At 41.5% G+C, this 12,959-nt stretch overlaps 1 protein-coding gene across 2 annotated transcripts in view; it reads right to left on the bottom strand.

The window, feature by feature from the left end:
• SLC26A2 (solute carrier family 26 member 2) overlaps nt 1–1,753 on the bottom strand; it is an 86,008-nt gene extending 84,255 nt beyond the window's left edge. Inside the window, exon 1 of one of the 2 annotated variants that reach the window (XM_075344638.1) lies at nt 1,674–1,753. In XM_075344638.1, coding sequence (XP_075200753.1) covers nt 1,674–1,700 — 27 coding nt within the window. In that variant the 5' untranslated portion in view covers nt 1,701–1,753. Of the gene's footprint in view, nt 1–1,491; nt 1,547–1,673 lie in introns of those variants that run through there. The other variant, XM_075344639.1, reaches the window with a different exon arrangement.
• Nucleotides 1,754–12,959: the final 11,206 nt, after the last annotated feature.

Raw genomic sequence — 12,959 nt, 5'->3', positions numbered from 1 at the left:
GTGTGTGTGTGTATGTGTGTGTGTGTGTGTGTGAGTGTGTGTGTGTATGTGTGTGTGTGTGTGTGTGTGTGTGAATGTGTGTGTGTGTGTGTGTGTGTGTGTGTGTGAGTGTGTGTATGATGGCTGTCTATATATGATATAAAGAAATATGAGTTGATATATCTACTCACATCAGTACACACCAGGTATAGTGTTAGTTATTCAGCATGCCCATGCTCCCTGGGGCTGTGTGTATGCCGGTAGTAAAGCAGTGCCCACATTTGGAGTACAATTAGAACAGCTATCATTCAGAAGTGCTTAGCTCCGCCCCCTGTCACCAGCACTGCCCAATGCAAGGACACTATAGCCTTATATGCCATCAGTATACAATACTGTATAAACCTTCACTAAAAATCATCAATATACACTATATCCCTTCACTATACACTATATCCCTTCACTATACACTATATCCCTTCACTATACACTATATACCTTCAATATACACTATATCCCATCAGTATACACTATATACCTTCATTATACACTACATCCCATCAGTATACACTATATATATCTTCAGTATACAATACATCCCGTCTGTATACATTATATACCTTCAGAATACACTATATTTCATCAGTATACAATATATGCCTTCACTGTACACTATATCCCTTCACTATATATCTTCAATTTCCACTATATCCCATCAGAATACCCTGTATACCTTCAGTATACACTATATACCTTCAGTATACATTCAATCCCATCTGTATACACTATATACCATCAGTATACATTATATACCTTCAGTATACACTATATACCATCTGCATGCACTATATACCTTTACTATACGCTATATACCTTCAGTATAAATTTTATCCCATCAGTATACACTATATCCCCTCAGTATACACTATATACCCTCAGTATACACTATATACCCTCAGTTTACACTATATACTTTCACTATACACTACATCCCCTCAGTATACACTCTATCCCCTCAGTTTACACTATATACTTTCACTATACACTGTATCACATCAGTATACACTATATCCCCTCAGTATACACTCTATCCCCTCAGTTTACACTATATACTTTCACTATACACTGTATCCCCTCAGTATACACTATATACCCTCAGTATACACTATATACTTTCACTATACACTACATCCCCTCAGTATACACTCTATACCTTCAGTATACACTCTATCCCCTCAGTTTACACTATATACTTTCACTATACACTGTATCCCATCAGTATACACTCTATTCCCTCAGTATACACTATATACCCTCAGTTTACACTATATACTTTCACTATACACTGTATCACATCAGTATACACTCTATCCCCTCAGTATACACTATATACCCTCAGTTTACACTATATACTTTCACTATACACTGTATCCCATCAGTATACACTCTATCCCCTCAGTATACACTATATACCTTTACTATACACTCTATCCCCCCAGTATACACACTATATACCTTCAGTACATGCTGGCTGTGCTCTATACTGGAGTAATGTCACACGTCTCCTGTGTACTGTGTGGAGCTCACAACTTCTCCAACTTATTGGCCAGCCCACAGCTCGCAGCCGGCGTGGAGCTGCCCTGCCTGTCACACTGCTGTCATGTGCCAGTCACACTGCCCCTCACAGTGGTACTCACCGGGCTCCCTGCTCTGTGCAGTGACATGAGCGGGCAGCTCTGGCCCTGGTAAGGAGGCAGCAGCTGTCATGGGGCTGTCCTGCACACAGGGGGCGGGAAGCTTCCTCAACAAGTGAGGTGTAACTACACCCATATGGGGAGGAGATGGCACACAGTGTGGTCTGACCCTGCCAGGCGCAGGACAGGGGCTCTCTGTGCTCCTCCAGCACAATGGGCATCATTCAGCTGACCTGAGCACCACAAGTGGTGCCACAACGACCTGCTGGAGGGAATGGCATGCCAGCTGGGTGACTGAGCCGTGCCAACTGCACACAGTGAAAGGGCAAGAAGGATTCCAAGACATCTCCTCCATAGGAAATAACACCAATTCTTACAGGAAACACTCCTGCTCATCTAATAACCTGCTGGGGCACAGAAAGCTTGAAAACAAAACTCTTAGAAATGTAACTTTTAAAAAATATAAAAATTGGAATCATCTACTTTATCCCTCATTGAAAATAATTATTTATTATTATTATTATTATTATTATTATTATTATTATTATTATTAATAATAATAATAATAATAATAATAATAATAATAATAATAATATGAAATATGTATATATAGATAGATATAAATATAAATATATATATATATATATATATATATATATATATATATATATATATATATATTTGGTATTGACACATCCATAAAACCAAAATTAACCCAATTGGAAAAAAAATCTAAATGCCAGGATTGGGGTTTTCTTTTAGTTGGGTTAGTTCAGACGCTTCCAACCTTAATCCCTCAAAGAGTATGTTCAAGATTTTTTTTTCTTTAAAAAGGAAATATTTAACCCCTTCACCACCCACCGATTTTCCATTTTCGTTTTTTCCTCCCCTTTTTCTAAGAACCATACCTTTTTATTTTTCCGTCAATATGCCATAGCGTTCTCATTTTTCGGGATCTGGAGCTCAGTGACAGCCTTTTCTTGCGATTTGAGATGACGTTTCTAATTTATAACATTTTTGAGTAAATGCGATGTGTTCATCGCCTCTTATTGCATTTTACTGCAATGTTGCGGTGACCAACAAAAACGTAATTCTGTCATTTTGTTTTTTTTCTTGTTACGCCCTTTACCAATCACATTAATTGATTTTATACTTTGATAGATCGGTCATTTCTGAATGTGGCAATACCAAATATGTGTATTTTTTTTATTATTTTCAGTGAGGCAAAAGGGGTGATTTAAACTTATATTTTTTTATTTTTTCCATATTCTTTAACACTATTTTATTACATTTTTCATTGATTTTATTAGTCCCTTTGGAGCAGTGGTCTCAAACTCAGCTGGCTATATGGGCTACACATAGAAAAAAAAATATTTCGGTTGCTGCATTTTTTGCAGGACAAAGTGATATTTTTAGTAATACCATATAATTTTTTCTATACAATAAGATCACTTTTTTAAATTTTTCGCTAGTTTTTTTTTTTTTTTATTATTAAATATTTAAATGGCATTTATCGTATTGGTTATGGTATGGTTTTATAGCGTGAATCATTAGCGTGAATCGTGGTCTCCTTGTAGTAATGTCCCATTCCTGTAGTATTGTGCCCATCCTGATTTCCTTGTAGTCATGTCCCATTCTGTTGTTTTGTGCCCTTCCTGGTCTCATTGTAGAAATGTGCCATCTTGTAGTATTGCGCCCATCCTGTAGTATTGTGCCCATCCTGGTCTCATTGTAGTAATGTCCCCATCCTGTAGTATTATGCCCATCCTGGTCTCCTTGTAGTAATGTCCCCATCCTATAGTATTGTGCCCATACTGGTCTCCTTGTAGTAATGTGCCCATGCTGTAGTATTTGTGCCCATCCTGGTCTCCTTGTAAAAATGTCCCCATCCTGTAGTATTGTGCCCATTCTGACCTCCTTGTAGTAATGCGCCCATCCTGTAGTATTGTGCGCATCTTTGTCTCCTTGTAGTAATGTGCCCATCCTGTAGTATTATGTCCATCCTGGTCTCCTTGTAGTAATGTGCCCATCCTGTAGTATTATGTCCATCCTGGTCTCCTTGTAGTAATGTGCCCATCCTGTAGTATTGGGCCCATCCTAGTCTCTTTGTAGTTATGTCCCCATCCTATAGTATTGTGCCCACCCTGGTCTCCTTGTAGTCATGTCCCATCCTGTAGTAATTTACCCTTATATGCCGATCTTCATATACACATTAAAAAAAAAAAGATTCTTCTCATCTGTCCTCCATTTTCTCGGTGTCCTCTTCACTGGTTCTTCTTGCGGCCCACAGGCGCCACGCACAGCTCTTTGGAGCCACAAAGCAATGGCAACTGCCAGCGTTTGACGTCATATCACTACGTCAGCTGCTGGCCTGTGATTGGCCGGTGGCTGCCTTAGGTATAGCTACAGATATCTCAGTGCAGCGCTAGCAGTTCATTCAAATGAAATAAAGCGTTGACTACTGTGGCCCCCAGTACCGATCATCATGGGGTCCACGGGCCGCAAGAAGAAGAACGAGGGGCCGCATGCGGGCCGCGTGTTTGAGACCTCTGCCTTAGAGGATTAGAGTCCTGCACTGTCCGATCACTTCTGTTCAGAGCAATGCTTCGCATTCGTCCGAACAGCAGAAATGCTGATATCCTGTGAGGCACTCTGCTGTCATTCACAGGAACTTCATCATGACGGCGACAGTGGTCATCATGTGTCCCCCGGCTGTCATGATGTCATGACAATTCATCGGTGCCCTGTAATTGTGTTACAGGGCTGCCGATGATGGCAGGGAATTGCGTTAAATCCTGCTGTCAGAGATTAGCAGCGGGATTAAACTAGTTAACAAGTGCGGGGGATCTCCCTCATTATTCTGGTATTTGGTAAATATAAATAATTTTGGTTCCTAATTGACCTAAAACCGGAAAGTTTTATTCTGATTTCATGTCAGATAGTGAGAAAAACATAAATATGTGTCTCCTTAGATAGTGTATGTAAAGTAGTTTCAACTGTATACCATGAATCTTCTGGGGTATCACTTTTTTTTTGTGCATGGTTGGCATCTCCAGTTCTGTATTTTCAGGAGGAGCACTCATCAGTGGTACCTAGAAGGATCTATTTGTCTCATCATTATTATTTACGTGGGAGAAGGTTCACCAGCATTTGTGTGATATGGGTTCTAAGTATAAATGTGCGGTTGACTGTACCCATATGCCTGGTTTGGATCTGTGTGTGGGTGATCTGGTCTGGTTACCTAAAAAAAACATGAAACTTAAAATACCTTCATTGAAGTTAAGACCCTGGTACAGAATTACAGCAGTCATTAATACTGTTGTGTTCTGTCTGGCATTACTTGCGTCCCTCAAAATCCATAATGTAATTCACAGGTCTCGAAAAAAAAATGTGGATTTTTGAATCTCCTTTCCCTCTGCCTCCGGTCTTAGTCAATGGGTCATTAGAATTCCAGGTGTCCAAGATTGATGATTCTCCTTTTTATTCGCCATTAGTTGCAATACTTGGTTCATTGACAGAGTTATGGTCCTGATTAAAGGACTTGGGTGCCAGCCTCTGATATACATGCTTAGCGCCTGGTTACGACTTTTCATTGTTTCCATCTAGAAAAACTGGGTCCCGAGGGTCAAGAGGCCCATCTTAGAGGAAAGAGTATTGTCACAAGGAGATGTTTACAAACATCGGCGACTGCAATGGTGGCGTCAGAATCTGTTCAGACTGCAGATTCTGACACTTTGCCTGATAAATAATTTCTCTGATGTCCATGATCAGCACAGGAAGACTCGAGATAATCACTGCTGATCTGCTTGCTAGTCTTATTTGATCACGTGTTGTGGAGAAGCCAATCACATCTGCTCCCCTGCTATATATGCTGATTAGATCCTCCCTTCTATGCCAGCTATAATTTATCTAATCTGATCTAGTTAGATGCTGTGATCTAGACTAAATGGTGGTTATAGTACTTGTTGCTGTTTGCAACTAGTTGTGGACTTAAACTTGTTTGTATTTTTTGTTGCTACCGTTCTGCTTTTCTTTTTCTCCTGAGTCTCTCATTGTTTGTTCCTGTGAGTTTGTAGTGTGTCAGAGTTTTGGTTTTCCCCTGTCTTTCTTTATCTGTTTCCCATCTCACTCCTGCCCCTTTCTTTCCTGGTGGGAGGGGGGAATCAGATTAGTTCTGGTCGGGTCAGGAGTATAGCCAAGCACGAGATGCAGGCATCTCCACCATTAAGTTAACCCTGAAGTTAGGAATAGCCTATGGACCCCTATTTCTAGCGTGAGGGACAACATAGGAGACCCCTGTCACTCGCTATTCTACAGTAACTTTGTGACACATATATGCCAGGATGAGCCCAGGATGGGGGATATATGTACTATGATGGGGGACACATATACCAGGATGTGGAACATATATACCAGGTTGGAGGACATATCTACCAGGATGGGGATCATATATACCAGGATGGGCAACATATATACCAGGATGGGGAACATATATAGCATGATGGGGGATATTACTATATAATGGGGGAAGAGGGCAACTCCTATGTTCTTATAGGATTTAGAACGTTACAATAGCCCATACATTTGACCACCATGCAGGGGAGAGAGATGTTCAAATTTTTCACAAAGGCCCAAGGGACTCTAGTCAACCTACTGCGTACTATATCCATTATGAACTTAAACTCTTAATGTTCATAAACAGTGAAGAAGATTTTCATGTGCACTCAATGCTGTTGTGAGGTGGTTGGACTCAATGGTTGCCCAAAAGTATAGCAGAAGAGAAAACAACCGCACTTACACAATACCTTGAGTTGTAACATCAAGTGAAATGTATTTGTGTTGCAGACACAAAATATGTTTCATCAAGCTTGGAGTCATATGGGACAAAGCAGAACGTTTTGACCCTTGCCAAGTCTTTTTCACATAGTCGCTGTGCCAGAATGAGGAGCAAAGCAGGAAGTACAAATGTTAGCGCAAGGGTGTGTTGTGGTCTGCCAGATATGGTAGCTTATCAGACCTAACCTGGGTAACAGTGCTCTTCACCCAAATTGGTTCACAGATGAAAACAGTTGACCATGACTAATTTTGTGGTGCTGAAAACTAATATTATGCCTAAATTTGCTGATTGGCCCTAATTTTCAAGATCCAGAGATTGTAATTACTTATGTCATTTTTCATGCAGATTTATAGCACAATTGTATCTTTATTAATTTATCATCATTATTGCATTTTTAGTAGCTATTAAAAAAGGAGAAAAATGAAGAACAAAAAACAGTAAAGCAGAAACGCAATAATACATTTAAAATATTTTATTAACAAATTACAAAAAGTAAAAACAACATACAGGACAAGAGACAGGGAAGGTTTTAGATGACCCGTACATATAAAGGCAGGGAAGGATGTAATATCCCCCTAACAATACGTGACCATAAGATTAGTTTATAAGAAAAGGGGACAATTGTAACATCTGCAGATAACTAGCTATGTTAATACTGTATAGTGGTCAAAATAATCATACAGTTAGGTCCAGAAATATTTGGACAGTGACACAAGTTTTGTTATTTTAGCTGTTTACAAAAACATGTTCAGAAATACAATTATATATATAATATGGGCTGAAAGTGCAGACTCCCAGCTGCAATATGAGAGTTTTCACATCCAAATCGGAGAAAGGGTTTAGGAATCATAGCTCTGTAATGCATAGCCTCCTCTTTTTAAAGGGACCAAAAGTAATTGGACAAGGGACTCTAAGGGCTGCAATTAACTCTGAAGGCGTCTCCCTCATTAACCTGTAATCAATGAAGTAGTTAAAAGGTCTGGGGTTGATTACAGGTGTGTGGTTTTGCATTTGGAAGCTATTGCTGTGACCAGACAACATGCGGTCTAAGGAACTCTCAATTGAGGTGAAGCAGAACATCCTGAGGCTGAAAAAAAAGAAAAAATCCATCAGAGAGATAGCAGACATGCTGGGAGTAGCAAAATCAACAGTCGGGTACATTCTGAGAAAAAAGGAATTGACTGGTGAGCTTGGAAACTCAAAAAGGCCTGGGCGTCCATGGATGACAACAGTGGTGGATGATCGCCGCATACTTTCTTTGGTGAAGAAGAACCCGTTCACAACATCAACTGAAGTCCAGAACACTCTCAGTGAAGTAGGTGTATCTGTCTCTAAGTCAACAGTAAAGAGAAGACTCCATGAAAGTAAATACAAAGGGTTCACATCTAGATGCAAACCATTCATCAATTCCAAAAATAGACAGGCCAGAGTTAAATTTGCTGAAAAACACCTCATGAAGCCAGCTCAGTTCTGGAAAAGTATTCTATGGACAGATGAGACAAAGATCAACCTGTACCAGAATGATGGGAAGAAAAAAGTTTGGAGAAGAAAGGGAACAGCACATGATCCAAGGCACACCACATCCTCTGTAAAACATGGTGGAGGCAACGTGATGGCATGGGCATGCATGGCTTTCAATGGCACTGGGTCACTTGTGTTTATTGATGACATAACAGCAGACAAGAGTAGCCGGATGAATTCTGAAGTGTACCGGGATATACTTTCAGCCCAGATTCAGCCAAATGCCGCAAAGTTGATCGGACGGCGCTTCATAGTACAGATGGACAATGACCCCAAGCATACAGCCAAAGCTACCCAGGAGTTCATGAGTGCAAAAAAGTGGAACATTCTGCAATGGCCAAGTCAATCACCAGATCTTAACCCAATTGAGCATGCATTTCACTTGCTCAAATCCAGACTTAAGACGGAAAGACCCACAAACAAGCAAGACCTGAAGGCTGTGGCTGTAAAGGCCTGGCAAAGCATTAAGAAGGAGGAAACCCAGCGTTTGGTGATGTCCATGGGTTCCAGACTTAAGGCAGTGATTGCCTCCAAAGGATTCGCAACAAAATATTGAAAATAAAAATATTTTGTTTGGGTTTGGTTTATTTGTCCAATTACTTTTGACCTCCTAAAATGTGGAGTGTTTGTAAAGAAATGTGTACAATTCCTACAATTTCTATCAGATATTTTTGTTCAAACCTTCAAATTAAACGTTACAATCTGCACTTGAATTCTGTTGTAGAGGTTTCATTTCAAATCCAATGTGGTGGCATGCAGAGCCCAACTCGCGAAAATTGTGTCACTGTCCAAATATTTCTGGACCTAACTGTACATATGTATAACAGGTAACAGCAAGAGAAGTCACACACCCAGTAGAAAAAAGGGGAGGCTCGTGTAGTTGTAACAATTATAGTAAAAATTATCAAAGTGCTGAGTGCGTAAAAAATATATGTAGCAAGGTAATGAATCAGACCCCCTGGCAATGTAGGAACATGGAAATGTACCAAGTGTTAGGAAATAGGAATCATTTAATACTGTGCAGACTCTATGGCAGTAAAAACCAGGTGGAGACCACTGATAATGAGGAGAAAAAGTGCAAGTCTACACAAACTAATCCAGGCAGATACCGCAATGGACTCATGGCTAATGAGACCAGTACAGACAGATCTCAAAGCCAGGGTGATCAGGCAAAACTCAGCAACATGAGGCTATGTGCGCACAGTGCGTTTTTCGCGGCGTTTTTGCGCGTTTTTCGGATGCGTTTTTGGCCTCAAAACTGCAGGACTTTGCTTCCCCAGCAAAGTCTATGAGTTTTCATTTTTGCTATCCGCACACATATGTTTTTTTTTACCTGCGTTTTTGAGTTAAAAAAAAAAATGGACATGTCAGTTCTTTCCTGCGTTTTTCTGCGTTTTCCGCCCATGCAATGCATTTGAAAAACGCAGCAAAACGCAGAGATCAAAAACGCAGCCAAAAACGCACCAAATTGCGGCAAAAACGCATGCGTTTTTTGATGCGTTTTTTCGATGCAGGTGTGTTTTTGTGCGTTTTTAGTGGCCAAAAACGCACAAAAACGCAGCATCAAAAAGACGCAGTGTGCGAACCTAGCCTGAATGTGGAAGACAATTACCTGATGAGCTGAATGGTCACACAGAGTGGGGGGGGGGAATCCCCAACGATTGTTTCGCTATGGTGCTTTTTCCTGGGGCTACATGATTTCATTAAGGAGTGTAGTTTCTAAAATGGAGTTACTTATGCGGGGTTCTACTGTCCTGGTAAGTCAGTGACTGAAAATATGACATGTCACCCACAACCCATTCCAGCACAATCTGCACCCTAATATTGTACTCCTTCCCTTCTGAGCTTTGCACTGTGCCTGAAAAGTAGCTTCTGACAACATACAGTTAGGTCCAGAAATATTTGGACAGTGACACAATTTTCGCGAGTTGGGCTCTGCATGCCACCACATTGGATTTGAAATGAAACCTCTACAACATAATTCAAATGCAGATTGTAACGTTTAATTTGAAGGTTTGAAGAAAAATATCTGATAGAAATTGTAGGAATTGTACACATTTCTTTACAAACACTCCACATTTTAGGAGGTCAAAAGTAATTGGACAAATAAACCAAACCCAAACAAAATATTTTTATTTTCAATATTTTGTTGCGAATCCTTTGGAGGCAATCACTGCCTTAAGTCTGGAACCCATGGACATCACCAAACGCTGGGTTTCCTCCTTCTTAATGCTTTGCCAGGCCTTTACAGCCGCAGCCTTCAGGTCTTGCTTGTTTGTGGGTCTTTCCGTCTTAAGTCTGGATTTGAGCAAGTGAAATGCATGCTCAATTGGGTTAAGATCTGGTGATTGACTTGGCCATTGCAGAATGTTCCACTTTTTTGCACTCATGAACTCCTGGGTAGCTTTGGCTGTATGCTTGGGGTCATTGTCCATCTGTACTATGAAGCGCCGTCCGATCAACTTTGCGGCATTTGGCTGAATCTGGGCTGAAAGTATATCCCGGTACACTTCAGAATTCATCCGGCTACTCTTGTCTGTTATGTAATCAATAAACACAAGTGACCCAGTGCCATTGAAAGCCAAGCATGCCCATGCCATCACGTTGCCTCCACTATGTTTTACAGAGGATGTGGTGTGCCTTGGATCATGTGCTGTTCCCTTTCTTCTCCAAACTTTTTTCTTCCCATCATTCTGGTACAGGTTGATCTTTGTCTCATCTGGCCATAGAATACTTTTCCAGAACTGAGCTGGCTTCATGAGGCGACGCCGGGCATCCACACAGCCCGCCCATCGGCAGGTCGACGCGCGCGCACTGATATCAGCAGGGAGTCTCTCTTGACAAGACGTATAAGTGATATAAGCATAAATTTAATTAGATAGGAATAACAGAATAAGGCGCATAAAACATGAGAGCAAAGGAGGATGTAATAAATGCAAATATCAATACTCTAGTATGTTCCAAGGGAATCAAAGGAGGATGATTTTGGTAAAATTATGAATCCCAAGACATAATTTCGTTCATAAGAACTTGTTAAAAGAGGAGAGACCTGGAGGAGGAAATATAAAATAAGAGAAAAGTGAATGTTAGTATAACAAATATAAGAGTAAATAGATAATTTATACTTTTGCCAACACATAGTAGTGTGAATATATACTTAGCACAAGCTAATAAGTCTGTGCACATTAGGAGCATATCAGAAGGTATATGTTGCTCCAAGAAGGAAATTCATCTATCATAAAATTATGTATGTTTTACACGTTAATAAATCGTTAAAAATGAATGATTAAAGGCGAGACTGTGGGGGAACACAGCAGAGGTCTGTGGGATAGGGGAGCAGGATGACGTGTAGAGCTCAGGGAGAGGAGCCAGCCGTCAGTCGTAAGAATCTCAGACTTCAAAAGGTGGAATTTTAAAACTTATCATATAAAAAGTCCGAAGAGTGTTGATAATAAATTCAGAGGAAGGGGGCATAGCTAATGACCTCATTAAGGCCGTTGGGTACCAAGGTGTTTAGGAGTATGATCCACTTGGATTCTCGTTGGGCAAGGGTCTTACGTAAGTTGCCCCCACGGATTCCGCCCCGAACGACATCAATACCCCTGACCTGAAGAGAACTAGGATCACTTTGATGGCGGAGTCTAAAGTGGCGAGGTAAAGTTTTTAGGAGACTAATATCCTCAGCTGTCTTGGCACCCATGATGTCTCGGACGTGTTCCCTGACCCGTATGCGGAGCTCACGTGAAGTGAGCCCCACATAGATCAGGGAACACGCGCAGGTAGCATAATAGACAACGTGGGTGGTCCCACAATTAATGTAGGGATAGATGGAAAAATTTTTGGTGCCATCAGAGGATGAGAAGGACTTACTCCGGAGGACGTTGCTGCATGCCACACAATGGCCACAGGGGTAACACCCACGAAGTGGGCCACTCGAACCAAAAAAATTGGGTCGGGGAGGAATATAATGGCTCTTAACAAGAAGGTCCCCGAGGTTGTTCGCTCGTTTGGCCGTCATGAGGGGCCGATCGGGTAGTACTTCTGCCAAGGTAGGATCAGTCAGAAGTACAGGCCAATGCTTGCTTAAAATGCCCCTCATTGTGTCCCACTCATGATTAAAAGTACTGATAAAACGGACATTGGTATCCCGGTTCTGCTGACGTGGAATATAGGAAAGAAGTTGGTTGCGAGGGGTATGTTTGGCACGGTTGTAACCCTTCTTTATGCATCTGTTGCCATAACCCCTCGCTTTGAACCTGCACCGGAGGTCAGAGGATTGGGCTTCAAAGGTGTCATCTGTAGAGCAAATCCGCTTCATCCTTAGGAATTGTCCGGTGGGGATGGCGCGAATGGTGGCGGGAGTGTGACTGGATGTTGCATGAAGTAATGCATTCACCGACGTATCCTTTCGGAAAACGTCGGTCTGCACGCCACCAAACTCATCAACCACAATCCGAATATCTAAGAGGTCAATTTCAATTTGACTAGATCTATAGGTAAGTCTGATATTGTACGGGTTGTGGTTGAGAGTGTCAATGAATGATCTGAGCTGCCCCGGTGTGCCCTGCCAAAAAATAAAAATGTCATCTATGTAGCGGAGCCAGCACTGCACATGGGCGCCGCACCCGGCACCTCCGTCTCCAAAAACCAACCTCTCCCAGTAACCCAGGAAGAGGTTGGCGTACGAAGGTGCACAGGCGGCGCCCATTGCAGTGCCGCGCCGCTGTAGATAAAAAATGTCCTTGAAAACGAAAAAATTATGGGTGAGGGCAAACCGGAGCAGCTCGAGGATCAGTTCATTGAGCGCGCCATCCCGACCGGAGATTCCAAGGAAGAAGCGGACTGCCTCCAATCCATCTTCATGTCCGATGCAGGTGTATAAGGTTTCCACGTCAGCGCAAACCATGAGCATGTCCTTATCCATAAAAACG

The sequence above is a fragment of the Anomaloglossus baeobatrachus genome, chromosome 4 (genome assembly GCF_048569485.1).
Source record: "Anomaloglossus baeobatrachus isolate aAnoBae1 chromosome 4, aAnoBae1.hap1, whole genome shotgun sequence".
NCBI lineage: Eukaryota > Metazoa > Chordata > Amphibia > Anura > Aromobatidae > Anomaloglossus > Anomaloglossus baeobatrachus.
This window is presented reverse-complemented; position numbering and strand designations above follow the sequence as displayed.